This window comes from Lemur catta, chromosome X (genome assembly GCF_020740605.2).
Source record: "Lemur catta isolate mLemCat1 chromosome X, mLemCat1.pri, whole genome shotgun sequence".
NCBI lineage: Eukaryota > Metazoa > Chordata > Mammalia > Primates > Lemuridae > Lemur > Lemur catta.
In genome coordinates, this window is record NC_059155.1 from 59,106,381 (window position 1) to 59,127,535 (window position 21,155).

General features: G+C 44.9%; 1 protein-coding gene across 1 annotated transcript; it reads right to left on the reverse strand.

The window, feature by feature from the left end:
- Positions 1 to 10,776: 10,776 nt before the first annotated feature.
- LOC123628625 (bone morphogenetic protein 15-like) lies at positions 10,777 to 19,407 on the reverse strand. The gene is made up of 3 exons (XM_045538471.1): positions 18,735 to 19,407; positions 12,821 to 13,190; positions 10,777 to 11,325 (listed from the first exon to the last, which is right to left on the reverse strand). Exons 1-3 carry the CDS (start codon positions 18,936 to 18,938, stop codon positions 11,195 to 11,197), a joined length of 705 nt encoding a protein of 234 aa, XP_045394427.1. The 5' UTR covers positions 18,939 to 19,407; the 3' UTR covers positions 10,777 to 11,194.
- Positions 19,408 to 21,155: the final 1,748 nt, after the last annotated feature.

Here is a 21,155-nt window from a genome sequence, read left to right on the forward strand (position 1 = left end):
ACTGTTAAATAGAAGGAAAAAGTTCTAGTGTTCAGTAGTGTAATAGGGCAACTATAGTTAACAATAATTTATCATGTTTCAAAATAGCTGGAAGTTTTCAAGTGTTCCCAACATAAAGCAATGATAAGTGTTTCAGGTGAATCATGTCCCAGTTACCCTGATCTGATCATTATATGTTATATGCTTGTATCAAAATATAACATGTACTCCATGAATATGTACAATTATTATCAATAAAAAAATTAAAAAAATAAAAAACATAAAAAGAAAAAAGAAAGATAATGACAAAATAGAAGTTTATAAATGTGATTTATAAGGAAATAAAAAGAAAGATAAGAGTAATTAAATATTAGCTAAGGAGTATGCTCCAAAGATAGAGGCAAACGTGAATAAATTTACATAATAGTGCAAAGCAAAAAAAAAAAAGATTAATTTCTTAGTCCTTTTATTGCTGCTGTAACAGAATGCCTGAGATGGAGTAATTTATAAAGAACGGAAATTTATTGACTCACAATTCTGGTGGCAGGGAAGCCGAAGGTCAAAGTGGCAGCAGGTTCAGTGTCTGGTGAGGCCATTCTCTTCTTCCAAGGTGGAACACTGTATGTTGCACCCAGTGGAGAGAGGCTACCCTGGGATCCTCACAGGGCATGAGGCAGAAGGGCCAAGAGAGAGAGCTCACTCCCTGAAGCTCTTTTTATAGTGCCATCAATCCATTCATGGGTGCAGAACCCTCAAGGCCTAATCACCTCTTAAAGGACCCACTTCCCAATACATTCCATTGGCAGTTAAATTTAAACTTGAGCTTTGGAGGGGCAAAAACATTCAAGCCATACCAACTAATAAAGAGAAACAGTAGTTATAAAATCCAAAGCTTAACTTTTTCTCGACCAGCCTGAGTCCCTTTTCCTGTCTGCGTACTTTGGGGTGAGGAACCTGAAGATCACTGCCAGGTGCCCTTGGGCTTACCGAGAGGATCCCCGGGGAATTTTCAATCTTGAACAAAGATACCCTTAGTGACCCCAGACAGCTGAAATCTTTCTACTTGCATGCAAACTGTGACTGTCTTACTGTCAGTAAGTACGGCTTGCTCCTTCTGAGGCTGCCCTTGAAATGGGGCATCCTAGCAAAAGAGGAAAACCCTCTTACAGGCTGCCTTGAGCCCTACAGCTGGCAACAAGTGCTCTATAATCTGTTGAGGGGGAAAGAGAAATCCAGTTTTCTTTGTTAAACTTTCTGACTTATATAGGTTTCTTTAAGGTTCCTAGGGAACTACATTTTGATATTAGGATGGTGGTGGATGATGTTTCCTATGGGAAGACCTGGAACCCCTATCTCAAACACTGACTGTCCAAAAAAATGACACCTCTTTTTTCAAAAGAGAAGGGAGAAAACTGTCAGACAAAACAAGTACACTGGCACCTAAGACAACCTCTCCATTTCCAAGTAAATCCGACTCGACACGCCATAGGTGGAGAAACGGAAAAGGAAATGATAACTGCTTCCCATCTATGAGCTCCCCCTGTTTGCCAGCATCTATGCTAGGCTCCTTATGTGTATTATCTGCCAAGTGAGGTTGGGTACTATTATCATTCGCATTTTACAGATGAGGAATCTGAGCCTCAGAAAAGTTAAGTTACTTGCCCCATGTAACATAGCCAATAAAACACAACTAGAAGTTGAAATGAGGTCTGGTTTCAACACTGATGTATTTTCCATTACACCACAGCAATGCCATTATCTTTACTTGATGAAACTTCCCACAAATTCCCACATCACACGACAGCAATGCCATTATCTTTACTTGATGAAGACTGAAAGTCCATTGCAATTGGTGCGTAGGTTCATAGGGCTGAAAAATCTTTCTTATTTATACTGGCTTTGGCATCACACTACCTGCTTTACTCCTCTAACTGTATGTCTAACAAAATGGATTTAATAAAAGTAAACCACAATCAGAGAGATTTTAATCGAAAGCAAATAGACAGTAGTTGAGGACAAATCGTAACCAAGTCTCTGTTCAAATGGACTTGGGGGAATAGTTTTCAGCTTTGACAAACATTGTAATTGGTTTTTGTTTTTTTACCTTCATTATCCTGTTGAGTGAATGATAAGATGGCAGGCAAAATGGAGAAAAGAGTTGCCTGGCATACTTCCAAGGTTGAATGGTTGAGGACGGTATTTGCAAGAAGGGAAGGAAACAATATTGGCTATACTATGTCATCATTTTCTTTTAGAGATCAAGTCAAGGAGTAAAAGGAAAAAAAACAGACTCCACTGTCAAAGAGAATGCATGAGAAATGAAGAGGCAAAGCCCCTTTAGGTCACATACTTAGGCACTAAGTAGGGCCTCAGTTTCCACATCTGTAAACTGAAGTAGCTGGAATAGGTCCTTCATAGCTTTAACACTCTCTGCTCCTGGGAGCATTTTTCCCCAACCAACCACTTGCCAAGCCCAGGGAGTACTAAACAATACACAAGAACAACTGCTACAGCAACACAGTGGTTATGTGCATAAGTTCAAAAGCCAAACTATGTGCTACTTACTAGCTGTAGGTCTTAGAGAAAGTTATTTAATCTCTCTGTGCCTCAGTTTCTTTGTCTGTAAAGTAAGGATAATAGGAACAAATGGCTTGTGACAAAGAAATGATAATTTATACAGTATGCTTTGGACAGGACTTGGCATATAGTAAAAGACCCAGTAAAAGTTAGCTATTGTAAGAGACCTTGGAGGAGGAGCTCTAGCATTGACTGAGTCTATCACTGTAAATATTCCTCAAGCCCTGGCTTTAGAACCCTCCTCCTTTCAGAACAGTAGTGGTTCTCAAAGTGGTGTTGCTGGAACTTCTGCATCAGAAGCCCTACTATTGCCTAAAAATGCATGTTTCTGAGCTGTCACTTCCAGACCTACTAAATCAGAATCTCTGAGTGTACTGCCTATGAATCTGCATTTTAAGCACACCCTCTGAAATTTGAGAACCACTGGCATTTGGGTAGTCTAATATAAGATCCTTCTAATATAAATGGTGTCACATCCCTTCCTGCTAACACTTAACCTCAAAAACACTACCGAGGACATTCCTTATGAAGCAATCAGTCCTTTTACTATCCATATGTGGTTGAGGACACCTGAATTGGGTTGGATTGGCCCTAATAGCTTCCTTAGGATGGGCACTTAACTAATAGCCAACAGATGGTAGCACCAGAAAGTCCCGTAGTGTTGTTTACACTGCCGAATAGGTCATAGTGATGACCCTCACGTTAAGCATCTTTCTTTGCAAAAGTTTTCAAGGTATCCTTAGGAGAACTCTCCCTATGGAAGCACACTCATGATTTCATAATGGAAGTCAATGGGTGTCATGGAATTCACTGTAAACACTCTTTAACATTTGAATCTTCCCTGTGGGAACTTGTGGGAATTAATCTATCCCACAAAGCAAAGCATAAGTACTTCATGCCATCAGGCTTTTTGAGAGCAAACAAATAATACTGATTCCATGACCAACCAATTCACTCCTGCCAGCAGAGAAATCAAATTGCTACAGGTTTATCTTTAACTCATGCGAACTTGATTTTAGTCAGCCTATCTCCCTGACAAACGGTTGTGTGTTTTATACCATGTTTCTTATTTTATTGCCAGTTTTATGCAAGACCAAATCCAAAGCTTGATAAAGTGAAGATTTAGTCTATCCAACATTTACTCACTATAGAGTCAGAGTCAATGTTCCCGTCAGCCATTTGTTTCTGGATGAACCCCATAGACTTGGATTAAAATCAAACTTTGGGATTTTATTGTGACAAAAATTACTGAAAAATGTCTCTTGGTGTTTGCATAAGAGACAGAGTTCAGTACTTTTAGTCTCAAAAATTGACCCCAGTTCTGATGCCCTTTTCAGTTGTCCCAAGGACGTCAAGGAAAGCAAGTTAATTCTGTGATCCTCTAGTTAGGTCTTGAACCCCGAGATGATTTCAAGAATGCTTGAATCTCTGGGGGTATTTGTTTAGAACAGGCTTAACTTCTCCAGGCTTACTTCTGACCAGGCCAGGTATCTGAACCCCAGGGCATCTGTGGTATAAGCACGTTTCTGACTCAGTCTCAAGGCACCTGCACAATTCAGTTTGATGGACCTCTCACATGTCAACGTTCTTGGAGACTTTTGTGATTTTGTAACATCTTCTCTTCTACATAGTTGCAAATTGAAGAATGCTTTGGTTCCAATAACTTTCCATCATTTTTACTGCGATTGCCTTTAACATTGGCTACCTACTTCTCTGACCATGTGTACTGCAGCAGTGTAACAGATACAGTCCTGGTTTCCAGAATTTAGACTTTTAGGAATTACATTTACCTGCTTAACCCCCAGCCCTCCAGAACTCTTCTGCAGGGGCCTTTCTGTTTCATTCTTTTCAATTTGTTATCAGAACTTGGGATTTGAGATATGATTCACAATACCATACAAATTATCCATCTGCAGTGTACAATTTCAATGTTTTTAGTAGATTCACAGAGTTTTACAACCATCAGCGCAACAAATTTTAGAACACTTTCATTACCCCACAAAGAAATCCCACACCCATTAGCAGTCAATCTCCATTTCCCTGGCCTGCCAGCCACTGGCAGTGACTTTCTGTCTCTATAGATTGACCTATTCTGGACATTTTGTGTGAATAGTATCATGCATGTAGTCCTTTGTGCCTGGCTCCTTTCATGTAGGACAATGTTTTCAAGGTTCATCCATGTTGTAGCATGTGTCAGCACTTTTTCCCTTTTTATAGCCAAAGACATTTCATTGTGTGGTTACACTACATTTTATTTATTCATTCATTGGTTAACATTTGGATTGTTTCTTCTACCTTTAGGTATTACGTATCATGCTGCTATAAACATTAGAGAACAAGTTTTTGTGTGGACATATGCTTTTATTTTTCTTGGATATATACCTAGGACCGGATTGGTAGGCCATATGATAATTCTAGGTTTAACTGTTTGAGTAACTGCCAGACTGTTTTCCAACGTGGCTGTACCGTTTTACATTCCCACTAGCATAGGGTTCAAATTTCTCTACATCATAACCAGTGCCTGTTACGATCCATCTTTTCTATTATAGTCATCTCACTCAGTGTGAAGTTGTATCTCACCATGGTTTTGATTTGTATTTCCCTGATGACTAATAATTTTGAGTAACTTTTCCTGTGCCTACTTGCCATTTGTGTATCTTCTTTGGAGAACTGTTGATTCAGACCTTTTGTCCATTTTTGTCTTTTTATTATTGAGCCACAAGTACTTCATATATTCTGGATGCTAGACCATTACCCAGTATATGATTTGTAAGCTTCTCCCGTTTTGTGATAAGTGTCCTTTAAAGAACAAAAAGTGCCCTTTCCTGATAAGTGCCCTTTAAAGTTCAAAATTCACAATTTTGATACAGTTCATTTATTTTTTCCTTTGATGCTTGTGCTTTCGGTATTATATCTAAGAAACCATTGACAAATCTAAAGTTACAAGGATTTGCCCCTATGTTTTCTTCTAAGAGTTTTATAGTTTTAGCTATTACATTTAGGTCTTTGGTCCATTTTGCATTCATTATTACATATGATATGAGGTACAGTCTGCCTTAATTCTTTTGTATACATATATCCAGCCATCTCAACACTATTTGTTGAAAAGGCCATTCTTTCCCCATTGAATTGCTTTGGCACCCTTGTCAAAAATCAGTTGATTATAAATGTGAAGGTTAACTTCTGTACTCTCAATTTTATTCCACTTATCCTTACATCAGGCCTTATTAATAAGTCTTCTGATCTGTGAACATGGGTGTTTCCCCATTTATTTAGATCTTCTTTATATTTTTTAACAACATGTTGTAATTTTCAGTGTATAAATCATGCACTTCCCTGGTGAAATATATTCTTAAATATTTTATCCTTTTTGATACTATTGTAAATGGAATTATTTACCTAACTTCATTTTAAATGTGTTAATTGCAAGCATACAGAAATCCAATTGATTTCTGTACATTGGTTGTATGTCTCAGGGGATTTAGGGAGTCCGGTTTGCAAAGCTAAAATTATATATACCATGTAAGACAAACTGGATGTATGTGTGTTGTTTGTTTAGAAAATTTTAGATAAAGGGGGGCAAGGTGGCTGACTAGAGACATGGCTTGCTGGACTGTCTCAGAGGGAAGGAAGGATTTCGGATAATGGGGAGGAGAGAGGGGACACAAGTCAGGCATAGGTCAGAGAGACAACTGCCAGACCCTGCTGGGGACCTCCCAGAGGAAAATTGCAAAGCAGGGAAGGAAGAGGATAAAGGAAAAAAGGATATCGGCAAGGATCAAACCCAGAGAAACTTGGAGCCCAGTGAAGGGGTAAGGGGGGGATCCCTTTCTCCCTCCGGCACTCCTTCGGTGATCAGTGGACTACCAAGTTACTTGGGAGCATTTCTGCCCCCATGAGCCCAGGCACCGTGGTGACCAAGGAATTGGGGGGAGAACTTGCCTAATCCCAGAGCTTGGACGTTCTGTGCAGAGTTGCCCTCCAAGGAGAGTGACCTGAGAGGCCGGAGAGCCAGCTTTCTTCCATTCAGATTGTTGTCTTTCCCTGCCCCTCCCCAACCCACTTCAGGCAGGAGAGCAGTTTGAGCCAAGAATTGGCAAGTGGCCACCTCTCTCCAGTGGGTGGGTCCTCCGGTCTGAGGTTTCCACAGAGAGTGGGGCCCACACCTTTCCCCTTGAGGACCTGCAGTGGACCCGGGGTGCCCGATCTGGGAGCTCCCTGCACCCTGGGGTTTTTTGGAGATGCACGCTAGTGGGTCAGACGTGTAGGCCTGATCCTGTGCCTCTTGGACTCAAGCGGGTCCCTGGGGGACACAGGGGGAGGTTTAGGAGTTGGACTTGGCAAGGGAGGCAAGGGAGGACATGTGGGGGGAACTAATGGGAGAATACTGCGGGGGTCTGAGACGTGGAGATCTGGGGAAGCACGTATCTCCCCCAAAGGAAAGCCACACCTTCAGACTAGGGTGGGTCCTCCGGCAGGGAATATCCCAGCCTGCGGTGCCATAGCAACCAAGTGTGGCACGTTTGCAACCTGACACCTTTGCGACCAGACACTGGAGGGAAAGGGCAACATAAGAGGGGCAGAGTTCACCCCTGACAGCCAGTTGGGGAATTGCGGCCCTTCCCTCACCAGCAGACTTCCTGGTCTGGAAAGCCTGCCTTGACACTCCTCCACTGGCTTTCCACTGACTCTGGAAAAATGAACTTGGAGCCTTACTGAAGCTCAAAGCCGCGCTGTCAGACTAAGGTGGGTCCCCCAGTGGGGAAGATGTCAACCTGCAGTGCCCTAGAAACCAAGTGCATTCAGGCACGCCCATGTGCAACCAGACACCAGAGGGCAGGGGTGAGGCAAGCAGGGAGGAGCTCCCTCCCAACATCCAGTTGCAGCTCATTCTTCATGAGCAGTCACCCTGGTTTGGAGAGTGTGCCTCCACCCTCCGCCCAGCATCTCCCCCCTAACCTCTGGGAAAATGACCTCTGCGCCCTTCCGGGCTCAGCCAACCTAAACATGCCCAGTCTCCATCCCCAACCCACCACTGCTGTGGTGGAGATCAAGCAACCCCCCTGGGGGCTTCAGGGCTCCTCCCAAAGCCTGGGGCATTCAAGTGCTCCACCTCAGGGACTAGAGCTTATCACAGGCACAAAAGAACATGTCTGCAGTTGGCTCATTCCTGCAAGGATCCACCACTGACAGAAAGAACAACTCTCTAGCTCACTAGCTGGCTCATCCAAAGAAGATGTGCCAGTTGCCAATAAACAAATGAAAAGACGTTCAGCTTCATTAGTCATTAGGGAAATATACATCAAAACCACAATGAGATTCCACCTCACCTCCAACAGTATGGCTAGAATATAAAAGAAACGATGAGTGTTGGTGAGGCTGTGGAGAAACTGGAACCCTCGTACATTGCTAGACTGTAAAATGGTACAGCCACTTTGGAAAACAGTTTGCTAGTTCCCCAAAATGTTTAATATAGAGTTACCATATGATCCAGCATTTCTGCTTTGAAGTATATACACGAGAGGATTGAAAACATATGTCCACACCAAAACTTCCACATGAACATTCATGGCAGCACTAATCATAAGAGCCAAAATGCAGAAACAGCTTGAATTCCCAAACTGATGAATATTTAAGCAAAAGCTCGTATATCCTACAATAGAATATTATTCACCAATAACAAGAAATGAAGTACTGATCCATGCTACAACACATCTGGCTACAACAAATCCAAAAATTTTATGATTTGATTTATGTAAATATCGATAATCCAGAGAAAAAGCAGACTAATGGTTGTCAGGGGCTAGTGGTAAGGGGTGGTAGAGTGGAAATTGACTTCTAATGGGCATGGGGTTTCTTTTTATGGTGAAATTAGATTGTGGTGATGTTTGCACAGGTCTGTGAATATACTAAAAACACTGCATTTACACCTAAAATGGTGGCTTTTATGGTATATGAATTATGCTTCAATGAAGCAGGGTTTTTTTTAATGGGACTAATACCTCCCACTTCATATGCTATTGGGAGAATTAACTGAAGACATGAACTATTCTTTTCCAAGATTAGACACCCAAATATTTTGTGGAACTGAAGATAAATTTTGTCTGTGTCCCAACTTTGCCCAGAATTAGTTGTAATATACCACCAAGGTACATGTAAAAGAGCTCCAGGCTCAGAAGCAAGTTTCAATGCCTGCTGCTTTTGCACCCACGCATTGAATGAAGTTCTGGCCTATTTTCTGGGATTGTTGGGACAAGAGGAACTTTGCTTTTTACTTTCCCTTTCCAGACCAAATAGCAATTTCTCCCCACCCACCTGGGCAGATACAACCCCCCTCCTCATCCATATACCCCCTCCACTAGCAACCATGTCTTCTTCCTCTCAGAAGGTGGTTTGAAGTACAGAGCTCTTATTGTGGATTTGAGAAAAAGTGTTGAGCGGAAGCAATATTTAAAAAGAAAAGAGAATCTGTAATATCAGCCACAACTAACCCCATCCTGCCAGTATTTTTCTTGGATATTCTGACAATTCAAGGCTTACTGGATAACAAGGCAAATTAATCCTGAGCTCTCCATAAATAGATTGTTTCCGACGCACTCAGGACTCAAGCCTAGGAGATTTTCAGAAAATCCCTAAGAACCCTTTCTGAAAATTCCTAAGAACCAAAATGCTAAATTCTTGATCTGATCCTATAATGAAGGTCCATCTTCAGGCCTGCTAGGTATTTGCGCCTCGCCCAGGTAGGCTGGGGAAACGGCTAGACTGGAGGCCCATAGTTCATCTCCCAGGTCAACTTGCAGCATATATAATGATTACACCAACTGTCTTACTCAAGAATATGGCTGTCATTTTCTATTACAATTTAAATTATGATTTTGAAATAGCGAGGCACAAAAATGAGTCATCTTAACTTTATATACAACGTATATCTTGTATTGAAATGAAAAACTAGTGAAATGTGAACACTGAAATATTCCATGTTGGGAAAAATATATCACAAAAATGTCACTTTGTGTGTTTGTAGTCATCAAGGACCTACTGGGTGGCAGGCTCTTGTAATATATAGAAGGGTAAGACAACTGAAACCCCTCAGGAGGAGCTCCAACTTTTTGCAAGAGAAGTAATTACAATAGGCCATATTAAAGCAAATAGTGCTATGTGAACACAGAGGAGGGACACCTGCCTGAGTCTGGGGTGTCATGGGGGTACTGAGGAGATGGCAATGTCTGAGCTGAATCCTAAAGATGAAGAAAGTAGATGGGGAAAAAGGATGTTAAGGAACAGCTCCCCAGGCTAAAAATAATACAATTTGTGTATTTATAGGTTTGCAAAATATTCAGTCTAGCTGAAACCGACTGTTGAGAAGGGATTGGTAAAATGAGTTAAATTACAATGGTCAGGTAAGAAAGAGATCGGGATTTACATTTGGCAGACACATGAACTCAACCTAAATTAGTCCCATCCCACTGAGAATGGCCAGAACACTGGGCAGGAACTGTTAGGCAGGGAAAAGAGTTACTGGGCTTCCTCGAGGGAAGTACCCGAGGGCAGACTCCCTTACAGTAGTTCGGGGTATAGTGATGGCTAGCAATGTGCCTTAAAGGAGCAGAACTTCTGAGGATCCAGCTCTGCCCCTCAGGGATTAGGGTTGAATTCCTGGCCATAGTTAAAAGAAAAAAGTGCCTTCCTTCCACCCGCTGTCTCCCAATCCCAAGAACAGTCAAGATTGTCTTCAATTGCAACAAAAAAATTTATTTATTTGCAAAACAGCCCAGTGCCATCACTTAAATACACAATCACACTGCAGAGATTGTGGAGAGCTTTCATGTGTTTATATTAAACTTTAGCCAAAAGGTTATGGAATTCTGAAAGCTATTATCTTCGCTTTTACCTGCAGGTACAAGAATGAACAATCATACCCTCATACTCCTTGTACAAGATGTTCCCATTTGGGCCAATAAGGAGGACACTAAGGGGGACAAACTTATAAGGGACACACGAGGGGCGAGGGACACTCTGGTACACGAGCTCATTTACCAGGCTCTGAATAATGGCGTGATTCGGGGAATTGAGACCATAGGGAAGTACCCGAGGGCAGACTCCCTTACAGTAGTTCGGGGTATAGCGATGGGGAGCAATGATCCAGCGATCCCAGCCCAGCTGGCGAAAGCTGACTTGGAAACGGTGGAGGGAACACAGGTCATTTCCACGACCATTACATTCCCGGGAAGAGCCAGGAAGCTGAGATGTAATGCTGCTTTCGAGGGGTTCTCTCCAAGAGAAGAGGACATTCCCCTTCTTCAGACTCATCCAGGATCCTGGAAGAAGACTGAGCATTTTGAACAATTTTATAGGTCTCACTGATATATACTAACAAAAATGCAAGGTCCAATGACAAAGTGTCAGTCCATCGTTGTTCAATACCTCTACTCCCATTTTCCTGGTGACATAGAAAATGGAGACGTAGGACCCTGGGCCCCGTGTGATTCCAGAAACTTTGCCCCGTGTGATTCCAAAGCCCTTGCCAAACCTCTTCTGTGATATCCGTCTCTCTCCAAGATTCAGACAGCACGGAAGGCCTTGAGCAACCTCCTCCTGAAGGAGGAAAGTGCTTGGTTGGGCTTTTCCTGAACCCGGGCTACACATGGCAGGAGAAGTGGAAGCGATCTATGTAGACTTCTTCAGGGTAAACAAGAATGGCTCTCACAAGCCTGTGTGCTGCCTGGTTTCCTGTGAAATGAAAGTCCAGGGTCCGTAAATGCCAGGGGCCTGCACAGGTAAGAGGAAACAAGAACAGAGGATTAGCTTCTTACCTCCTAGCCTGAATCTTCCTCACAAACCTGCTCAATATAGACCGATGGCTGCAATCACCCCTAAAATTAACTCAAGATAATAGCTATCTTTTATCGAGCGGTTACTAACGTATGCGATGCTTTACATGCATTAGCTCTTTACTCTTCCATAGCCTTACGAGATAGTCATCATCTCCATTGTACAGACAAGAAAACTGAGGCTCACAGAAGCTACGTCACAAAAAAAAAAAAAAAGCCCACAGCCATTGTTTGGGTAGAGTTAAGGTTTGAACAAAGTCTGTTTCTCTAAAGTGAAACTGTCTCTTTTAGATCACTTACAACACTAGGCTCAGGGAAAAATCTCAAATGTAGAACTATTTTGTGTGTATATTGTGCATATGGGAGAAGATCAATCATATCACTAGTTGACTATTAAAGGTAACCAATTAGATTTGTTGAGACATACGTGGATTAACAAAAGTCCTCATGTCACATCACTATACAGATGCGGCCTTGGGGCCACAATCCAATATTGGGTGCTGTGACCTGCCATCATTTCAAATCTAGGATCACAGGCACTACAAAATAATTTGTTGATCCACTCCTAGCAGGACAGCTATTCTGCCATGTCTGCATTTCTGCCTCCCACCAACTTCAAGTGTTGCCTCTTGAGCGTCGTTTCCTCCTTTGGTCATTTCCCTATCAGCCCTCAATTTCTCTTATCATTTCTTGCTGGAAATGGTTCTCCATTTACCCTATTCATCTTACCACTATTCCCCTAAATACGATTTTCAACAAGGCCTTGACCACATAAGTATTTTTTTGCTGAGAAGTCTACTGGAAGTTTCAGGTCCCTTCCTGACTGAGAGCTTGAATCCAAACTGTAGCACTGACACCCAGTGGCCAAAGGGTTGGAAGGTTCGGCCCACAGCGCTCTGAACTTCAGCGCCCACTTCCTGGCAAGTGTCAAGAGCAAAGATTACAAAAACCTGGCCTCTTACGAAAAACCCTTCTCTCATCCTCAAGCATATTTCCATGTTAATTTCTGTATCATTCACCTAACCGTTCTTCTCCACTGAATCCGCAAGCCTGGAATGCACTGGTATTCCTGGCACATAGATAGCCCTCCACGAGAATGTGGTTGGGTATTTCTCAATCACAGTTTTCAGAGCTCTGTCAAGCAGTAAGACGTTTTGTCAGAAGAAAGAGGCTGACACGTCACTCAGTTGTCCTGGGTCCGGGGAAAGTTCTACAGTAGGCACCAAGGCAATCTGTGCTGAAGTTGAAGCCCCAAAGGGAAGTGGACTTGGAACCAGCTTCTCCCAAGCTTGCTATCCTTTGAAAACTAAGCCTGAGAGAACCACCCACCCACCAGACAACGAGGCCCGGCAGTAAACCCACAGCTTCCCTTTTCTCTACACTCTCCTCCACCTCTCTCCCCTCCAGAGCAGCATGAGGACATGATAACTCACCTCTGAGAGGCTCTGCTGCGTTGGCCGAGGGCCTCACCAGCGCCACCATGGTGGCCCCAATGGTGCGGTTCTCCCTAGGGTTCCCAAGTGAGTCAGCTGAGCTCTGGTACAACTTCAGCATGTATTGCAGTTGGGGTCCTTGGAGCTGTGGCTTCCTCTGCTGCTTGCCGGGAGCCTCTTCTAGCAGCTCCCGAACCAGGGGCCAGCTAGGGTCCTCAGCCAGGATGGCAACGTCAGGCTGCCCTACCTTTGCCAACGCGGCCCTGTGGTCGATGAAAAGCACCAGTTCCCAAAGAACAAGGATGCTAAGAATACTGAGGACCATCTTGAAAGGCCTGGTGTTCAGCAACAGGCTCCACCAAGGATGAGTCTAGGAAAAAAAAAAAAGTAAGGCTGTATGTTGTTTCCCCTGGGAGGATCTCCTAAGCCAAAGGAGGTCTCCAATCTTGGTCCCTTATGAATCAAAACAAACATAAAGTGAGACAAGGCAGCATGAGAACAAGCGCTGAGAAGAAGATACTGCTTATTAAGAGGCTGAGGTAAATTAAAAGGAGAGGTCCATTCCAGGACCTAGTCTCTTACCTTCTCCGTTAGGCTGAAGGAAAGCAGCATTATGCTACGATACTCCTCAGGCTTATAAGCAGTCCCTTAATAGGCCCTTAAAGGGCCAGAATCCTCCTGCTCCCATCCAACTTCCATGCCTCTAATAAAGCATTTCCCAAAATACGGTCTCCTAATAATTTGCAAAGAAACTATCTGGGACGATGGATAAGAATGTAGACTCCTGGTCTGGACCCAAACACAGACTCTCTGGGAGTGGTGTCCAGAAATCTGGAACTTAACAAGTTCTCCAAAGAAATATGGAAATTACTGAGTGAACATGGCTGCTGGAGCTTGAAGATGCCTTAACAACATTTCTCAATCTTGACTGTACATTGGAATCACCTGGGGAGCATTAACTATTATGGATGCCATAATTATGTACCCTCCCTAGAGATTCTGATGTAATGGGTCTGAGGTGTTACCAGAGTATCAGGAATTTTTAAAGTTTACAGGTGATTTTATTTTTCTTTTGTGTAACATAATACATGTTCATTTCAATCACTCAAACTATGAAAAATACACAGAGAATGAGAACACTTATTCCAAATAAAACTTCAGAGAGTTGTTGTGAGGGTTATATTGTACACAGTAATGTACAAGTAAGGAATATAAAGAGATGATTCACAGTGGCAAAACCTGAATGGCCCAAATATATGAAAGATGTAATAGAAATCAGAAAAATAAAACTGAAAACCACATATAATATTAGGTCATTAAATATGAAATATCGAATTATGAAACAAGTATAGTTTATTATCTCTCAAACAAGAAGCAGTACAATTAATGAGACTGTGCACCTAAACTATCTACAGAGTGTTGCCGTCTTAACAGTAGCTTGTTTATGTCAGCAGTGAAGAAGCCTGGACAGCAAGTGGTGATAAAATCACCAAAGGCTTTATCCACAGCTTGTTGAGAATTGAATATTTTCTCCTGCAAGAAGTGGTCCAAAGCCTGGAAGAAGTGGTAGGTAGTTGGCGCAAGGTGTGGTGAATATGGTGAATGACAGAGAGTTTCCAAGTCCAGATGCTGTAGTTTGAGCAGCGTTGTTTGCATAACACGTGGTAGAGCGTTGTCTTCCAAAAGGATTGGCCTGTCTCTATTAACCAATCTCAGCTGCTTAATCACAAACATCCTCATAATTTCATCCAACTGGTTGCAGTAGACGCCCGCTATAATCAACAGACCAGGTTTCATAAAGCTGTAGTGGATAATACCGGCGTTGGACCACCAAACAGACATCATTAGCTTTTTTTGATGACTATTCGGTTTTGGACTGTATTTCGGCATTTGTCTTTATCCAACCATTGTGCAGAAGACTTGCGATTGTCAAAAATAATCCATTTTTCATCACACGTAACAATACGGTGTAGAAATGGTTGGCCTTTATGTCATGACATCAGAGAAAGGTAAGCTTCGAGATGATTTCCCTTCTGACGTTCCTTTAATTCATGTGGAACCCATCTCTGCAGCTTCTTTACCTTGATGATTTCTTTCAAGTGGTCCAATATTATTGGAATAGTAATATCAAACCTTGTTGCTAATTCATGCATAGGTTGAGATGGATTCACTTCCACTACAGCTTTCAGCTGATCATTATCCACCTTAGTCTCAGGTTGTGGACTTGTCTCATTTTCAAGATTAAAATCAGCAGGACGGCTGCTCCTGCAGCCCCCGCGGGCGATGGTCTGGCCCACCCCAATGCGCACTGTCTGGGGAATGGACATGCTTGAAGCTCTGACTCAGGGGGCATGGGGGGGCATGGGCAATATACATAACCTGAACTTTTGTACCCCCATAATAAGCTGAAATTAAAAAAAAGCAGGACAGAAGTTCTCAAACCATCCACATACTGTGTGTTCATTAGCCACACCTTCCCAAACACTTCGCTGTCGGCACTGCACTGTTTCCACAACGGAACTCATATTTGTAAATAACATGAATTATTTTTTTTTCTTTTTCTTTCATTTTTTTTTTTTCTGAAATGGTCTCACTCTGTTGCATGGACTAGAGTGCCGTGGCATCAGCCTGGCTCACAGCAACCTCAAACTCCTGGGCTCAAGCAATCCTTCTGGCTCAGCCTCCTGAGTAGCTGGGGCTACCGTGAGCCACCATGTTCAGCTAATTTTTTTCTATATATTTTTAGTTGTCCAGCTAATTTCTTTCTATTTTAAGTAGAGACGGGGTCTCGCTCTTGCTCAGGCTGGTCTGGAACTCCTGAGCTCAAACGATCCTCCCGCCTCGGCCTCTCAAAGTACTAGCATTCCAGGCATGAGCCATCACGCCCAGCCAATAACATGAATTTTTTACTTATCCATGGATTCACAATAATTGCTCTTAAAAAAATTGGAAAGATAATCACAAGCCAAAACGTGCATTTGGAAGACAGAGGATGTACCTTCACGAGAAACATAAAACAAGAAGCATCAATGTGAAATGTCAGAGATATCAACTGTCAAACTTAGTACTTAAGGAAATTGGAGATTTCATGCTCAGTAACCTAATACAACTCCACGTTTACTGAATTGGCAGCACATTAAAAGACTGACACTATTAAGTTCAGGTGAAGACAGAGAACACAGGTAACTCTCTTACACTACTAATGGGAATGTGATTTGGTATAATCATTTTGGGCAGCAATCTGACATTATCTCTGGTAAGGTTAACCGTCAGAGTGTGGGTTTCACGCCGAAAAAAATCATTAACCTGCTATCTCGCTTCTGTAAAACTGCTTGCTACAGACAGTGCCCCCAGCGTGGGAATGCAACACCCATGTTCTGCATGACCAGGCCCTAAAACTGCCCAGATCCTGTTGCACCAGGACATGAGAGTGATGTAATGCTGCTTTTTGCCCCTGTAATTATGCTTGCTCTGCCCCAGTGATTTTTCACCCGCAATAAAAGCTTTCCGTTTCTAAAGCTCAGGGCTGCTCTCTGTGCCTTTACTCTCCACAGCACAGGAGTAGTTGCTGGCCCGCTAATGAAGACTCCTAATTTGGTTCAATTCGGTCTTTAGGTGGTCATTTCTCGCATCTCAGACCGTAACATTTGGAGGCCCCAGCGAGATTCTGCCCTAAAATAGGGCACCTGGCCACCACCGGTGCCTGGAGACCAGGTGAGGAGTGTCTTGCCTAGGGGAAGGCCTCTGAGAGACGTGCCTCAGCGCCGGGCAGAGGCTTGACAGCGCGCCGGCCCCCGACACCATCAAAACCGCAAATTCTTCTGGACGAGTCTTCTGGGTCTGTTCACCAGTGAGTTCTTTTCTGGTCTGTTTCTGGCTCCGGAGTTGTCTGGCGCCTCAGGGCATTGGCTGGACAGAGCTTCACTTCTCCAGCGGGTTCCCAGAGGTGAGACGTCACCTGGAACTTACTGTCAGGATCTGACTCTGTTTCCCCTTCTCCTCGGGCGAGTCCTGGGGATGTGAGACATCACCTAGGACTTGCGAGTCCTGGTCAGATTCCTGAGCATTTTCTTTCCCATTACTCTTCTATTTTCATTTCTCTCGGCTTGGATTCCATTTCGGTTTCACCTGCCATCTGGGTCCTACCTTATGTTTTGAACTTTAAAGAACGGCGCTCGCTTATCACCGGGGTCCGTGATTGTCAGTTTCCTACCAATCTTTTTCCTGAGGCCGGCCCCAGAACCGGGCCTCCCCCTCCCGCTCCCCCTTCGCCCCGCGCCCCCTCCCTCTGCTCCTCCGCCCCGCGCCCCCTTCCGGCTCCCCCTCCGCCCGGCGCCGCCGCTGCCGCTGGCCGCTTGCTCTCTCCGCCCCCCTCCGTCTCTCCCTCTCCCTCTCCCTCTGTCCCTGCCTTTCTCTGTGTGTGCTCTTCAGATCTTTTTAGGCGGCTGAAATTTCTGGTTTTCTGGTTTTCTTTTTGAATGGGATTTAAAGAGTCCACTGTGGAATCGGCAAGGCGCCAAATTAATCCAACTGCACCGGTCAAGCCAAATGGGCAGCTCCCTGACTGCCCTTGGAGTCCGCGGGTCCGAGGCCCTTATTATCACATCAAGAGAGGGGTGGATGGCCTATGCCGCCAGCACCATCTTGGGTCCCTCCGGGGCAGCAGCTACAGTAGTGAGTCCGATTTTTGCGCGCTGTCATCATTGGCCAATTGTCTTGTCCTGTCCTCCGTCCTTTATGTCCACGTGTGGTGTGAGTGAGTGACAGTGTCACGGTTGCATGGCCGAAAGGCCATGGAGCTTGAGAAACCCTCCCCTGTAAAACAAGTCTGTGTCTCTGTGTGTCGCCGCCGGCACAGGTGTTTAATAAATGTAGACTGTGTATAAAAATTGTCTTTGAGACACACTACTCAGGTCCCCTGGAACTGAATGACTGAGTCAGCTTCTTACATTGCCTTTGGCCTGTTCGGGTTGACTCTATTGCTGGGTATCGGGCTTTACTCAGTGGCCCCACAGGATTGGGGGCCAGGGAGAAGGCTGTCATTAGTGGTTGTAGACTGAACTGTAATAGGTTTCCTTTTCTGGTTGCGATGTTGCTCCCCATTCTGACCGTTGCCTGGATCTTGTGATATTTAGGCTTTTCATCATGGACCAATCTCAGCCCTGTGTTACTTGCTCTCCTCTTAAATGCCTCTTGAGAAATTTCCAAGACTTTCAGTGTTGGGCCGGGCCCTATGGCTTTTCATTTAACACCTTTGACTTACAAAAATTTTGTGAACGCGAGTGGCCCACATTTGGTGTTGGATGGCCCCCGGAGGGCAGTGTCCAAGTTACCCTTGCCAACAGGGTGCAGGCCATAATGTTTGGAAATCCAGGACGTCCAGATCAAATCCCTTATATACAGATCTGGAATGACATCTTAATAGACAACCCTAAGTGGTTACAGTCTTGTGTTAAACCCCACAAAAACAAGGCTGCAAACAAAACATCAGTTCTCTTGACTGGGCCCCCTTTAAAGGGAAAGCCCGGGCCTACAAATAAAAGAGAAAAACCGAGCCCCATCTAGTTGACCAGCCAGAGGATCCCCTACTACTGGGGCCCCCACCATATCCGGCTGCCCCTCCCCCGATCCAGCTCCTAGAAGAGTCCGTGAGCACTTCAGCGCTCCGCACACCCAGAGTGGCTCACACTATAACCCTTCCCCAGATCCCCCCTGGCCGGGGTCCAACTCCTCAGGGGCGCCAATCCTTCCTCTGAGACAGGTCCCTTCCCCACTGGGACCTGACTGCCCTCCATTCATGATTTATGTCCCCTTCTCAACTAGTGACTTCTATGACTGGAAAAAGCAAAACTCCTCTTTTTCTGAGAAGCCTCGGGGACTAATTTCTCTCCTGGAGACTGTCTTTTATACTCACCAGCCAACTTGGGAGGACTGCCAGCAGCTCCTCCAAACCCTCTTCACTTCTGAAGAGCCTGAGCAGATGAGGAGGGAGGCGGTCAAAACCATCCCTGGTCTGGATGGGCAACCCACGACTGACCCAGTCCGGGTAGAGATTGTTTTCCCCTCTGCGCGACCAGACTGGGACCCAAATGAGGAACGAGGTAAGGAGGCTCTCCATCGGTATCGCCAGACTCTGCTAGGAGGCATAAGGGCAGCAGCTAAAAAGCCGACTAATCTGTCCAAGGTAAGCGAAACCATACGGGGACCTAACCAGTCCCGGGCGGTGTTCCTAGAACGCCTTTTTGAAGCTTACCGCCTGTATACTCCTATAGACCCAGAGGCACCCGAAAATAGACGTGCCATTAATATTGCTTTGCCACTCAGTCGGCCCCAGATATTAGGAGAAAGCTGCAGAGATTAGAAGGATTTGAGGGAAAAATGCCGTCTGAGTTAGTAGAAATTGCCCAGAAGATTTATAACAACAGAGAGGACCCTGGGGCTGCACAGTCTAAAAGAATGGCCAAAATTCTAGTATCCGCCATGATGGGACAAGAAAAACATGAGGATAAAAAGGGGAAGGGGGCCAAGGGACAGGAGTGCAGCGACAGAAAAAGAGAGGGCCTAGACTGTGACCAGTGTGCCTATTGCAAGGAACGCGGCCACTGGAAAATTAAATGTCCTTACCGAAGAAAAAGGGGGGCTAAGCCTGTGCTGGTCCTCATGGAGGACACAGACTGACGGGGCCAGGGCTCCATCCCAATAAGCCCCCAGGAGCCCAAGGTAACTCTCAATGTCGGGGGCAAGCCTATAGAGTTTCTAATAGACGCCGGAGCCACACAGTCCGTTCTCCAACAGGCCGAGGGACCCATCTCTGAAAAGAAAACCCTTATCCAAGGGGCCACAGAGAAAACCAAGGCCTATCCCTGGACTAGAACCAGAATAACCAACCTTGGGGCGGGAACCATCACCCACTCGTTCCTGGTAACGCCAGAATGCCCGTACCCTCGCCTGGGAAGAGACCTGCTCCAAAAATTGCAGGCGACCATATCCTTTCAGGGGGACGTGGCCGAACTCTCATTCAACTCAGGCCCATCCACTAGTCCTTCTTACTTGCCCCTTGTCAGAGGAGTATTTGCTGGCTACGGAGGCCCCCTCCCTAGGGGCCTCAGGTCCCTACCTATGAGAATTACGGAACAGGATTCCTAATGTTTGGGCAGAAACAAACCCACCTGGGCTGGCCTCCCACTGGCCCCCCATCATTGTCCAGTTAACCAGTACAGCCACCCCGATCCGGGTCAGACAATACCCTATAAGCCTAAAGGCAAGAAAGGGACTTGCGGTCCACATCAAAAGACTCCGGGAGGCAGGCATTTTAGTTCCTTGTCAGTCGGCCTGGAATACGCCTCTGCTCCCGGTCCAAAAGCCGGGGACCGACGACTACCGACCAGTGCAAGACCTCCGGGAAGTCAACAGAGAATTGAGACCATTCACCCCACTGTGCCTAGCCCCTATACACTTCTGAGTTTGCTGCCTCCGAGTCATCAGATCTACACGGTGCTGGACCTGAAGGACGCCTTCTTCTCACTTCCTCTATCCGCAGTAAGTCAACCCATCTTTGCTTTTGAATGGACTGACCGGGAGGGAGGGTACTCTGGACAGTTAACCTGGACGAGGTTGCCACAAAGGTTTAAGAACTCACCAACTCTGTTTGATGAGGCTTTAAGCCAGGACTTAGCCCACTTTAGGCAAGAGCATCCAGAGATAACTCTCTTACAATATGCAGATGATCTCGTCCTAGCCGCAAAGGATCAGGCAACACGTAAAGCGGCTACTGAGGACTTACTAACAGAACTAGTGCAGTTAGGATACAGAGTATCAGCTAAAAGGGCCCAGCTCTGTGCCCCGGCAGCAACACACCTAGGGTACAAATTAAAAGAGGGCAAACGCACCTTGTCCACTGGCAGGATTGAGGCTATCCTAAAGATACCACAGCCTAAAACTGAGAAACAGGTGCAAGAGTTTCTAAGGGCAGTGGGGTACTGAAGACTTTGGATTCCTAAGTTTTCTGAGATAGCAAAACCCCCATACGCCTGTGCCGGTGGAAAGGAGGAATCTCTAGTCTGGACTGGAATTGAAACCCAGGCTTCTGAGACTCTCAAACAAGCGCTCACAAATGCTCCTGCATTGGCTTTGCCTGATCTAACTAAGCCTTTCCAATTATATGTTGCTGAGAGCCGGGGCATAGCAAAAGGGGTATTAACCCAGACGCTGGGACCCTGGAAAAGACCGGTGGCTTACTTGTCTAAAAGGCTGGATCCTGCAGCATCCGGCTGGACAAACTGTCTGCGAGTCATCGCTGTGACTGCCGTGCTAGTCAAGGAGGCCTCCAAACTAA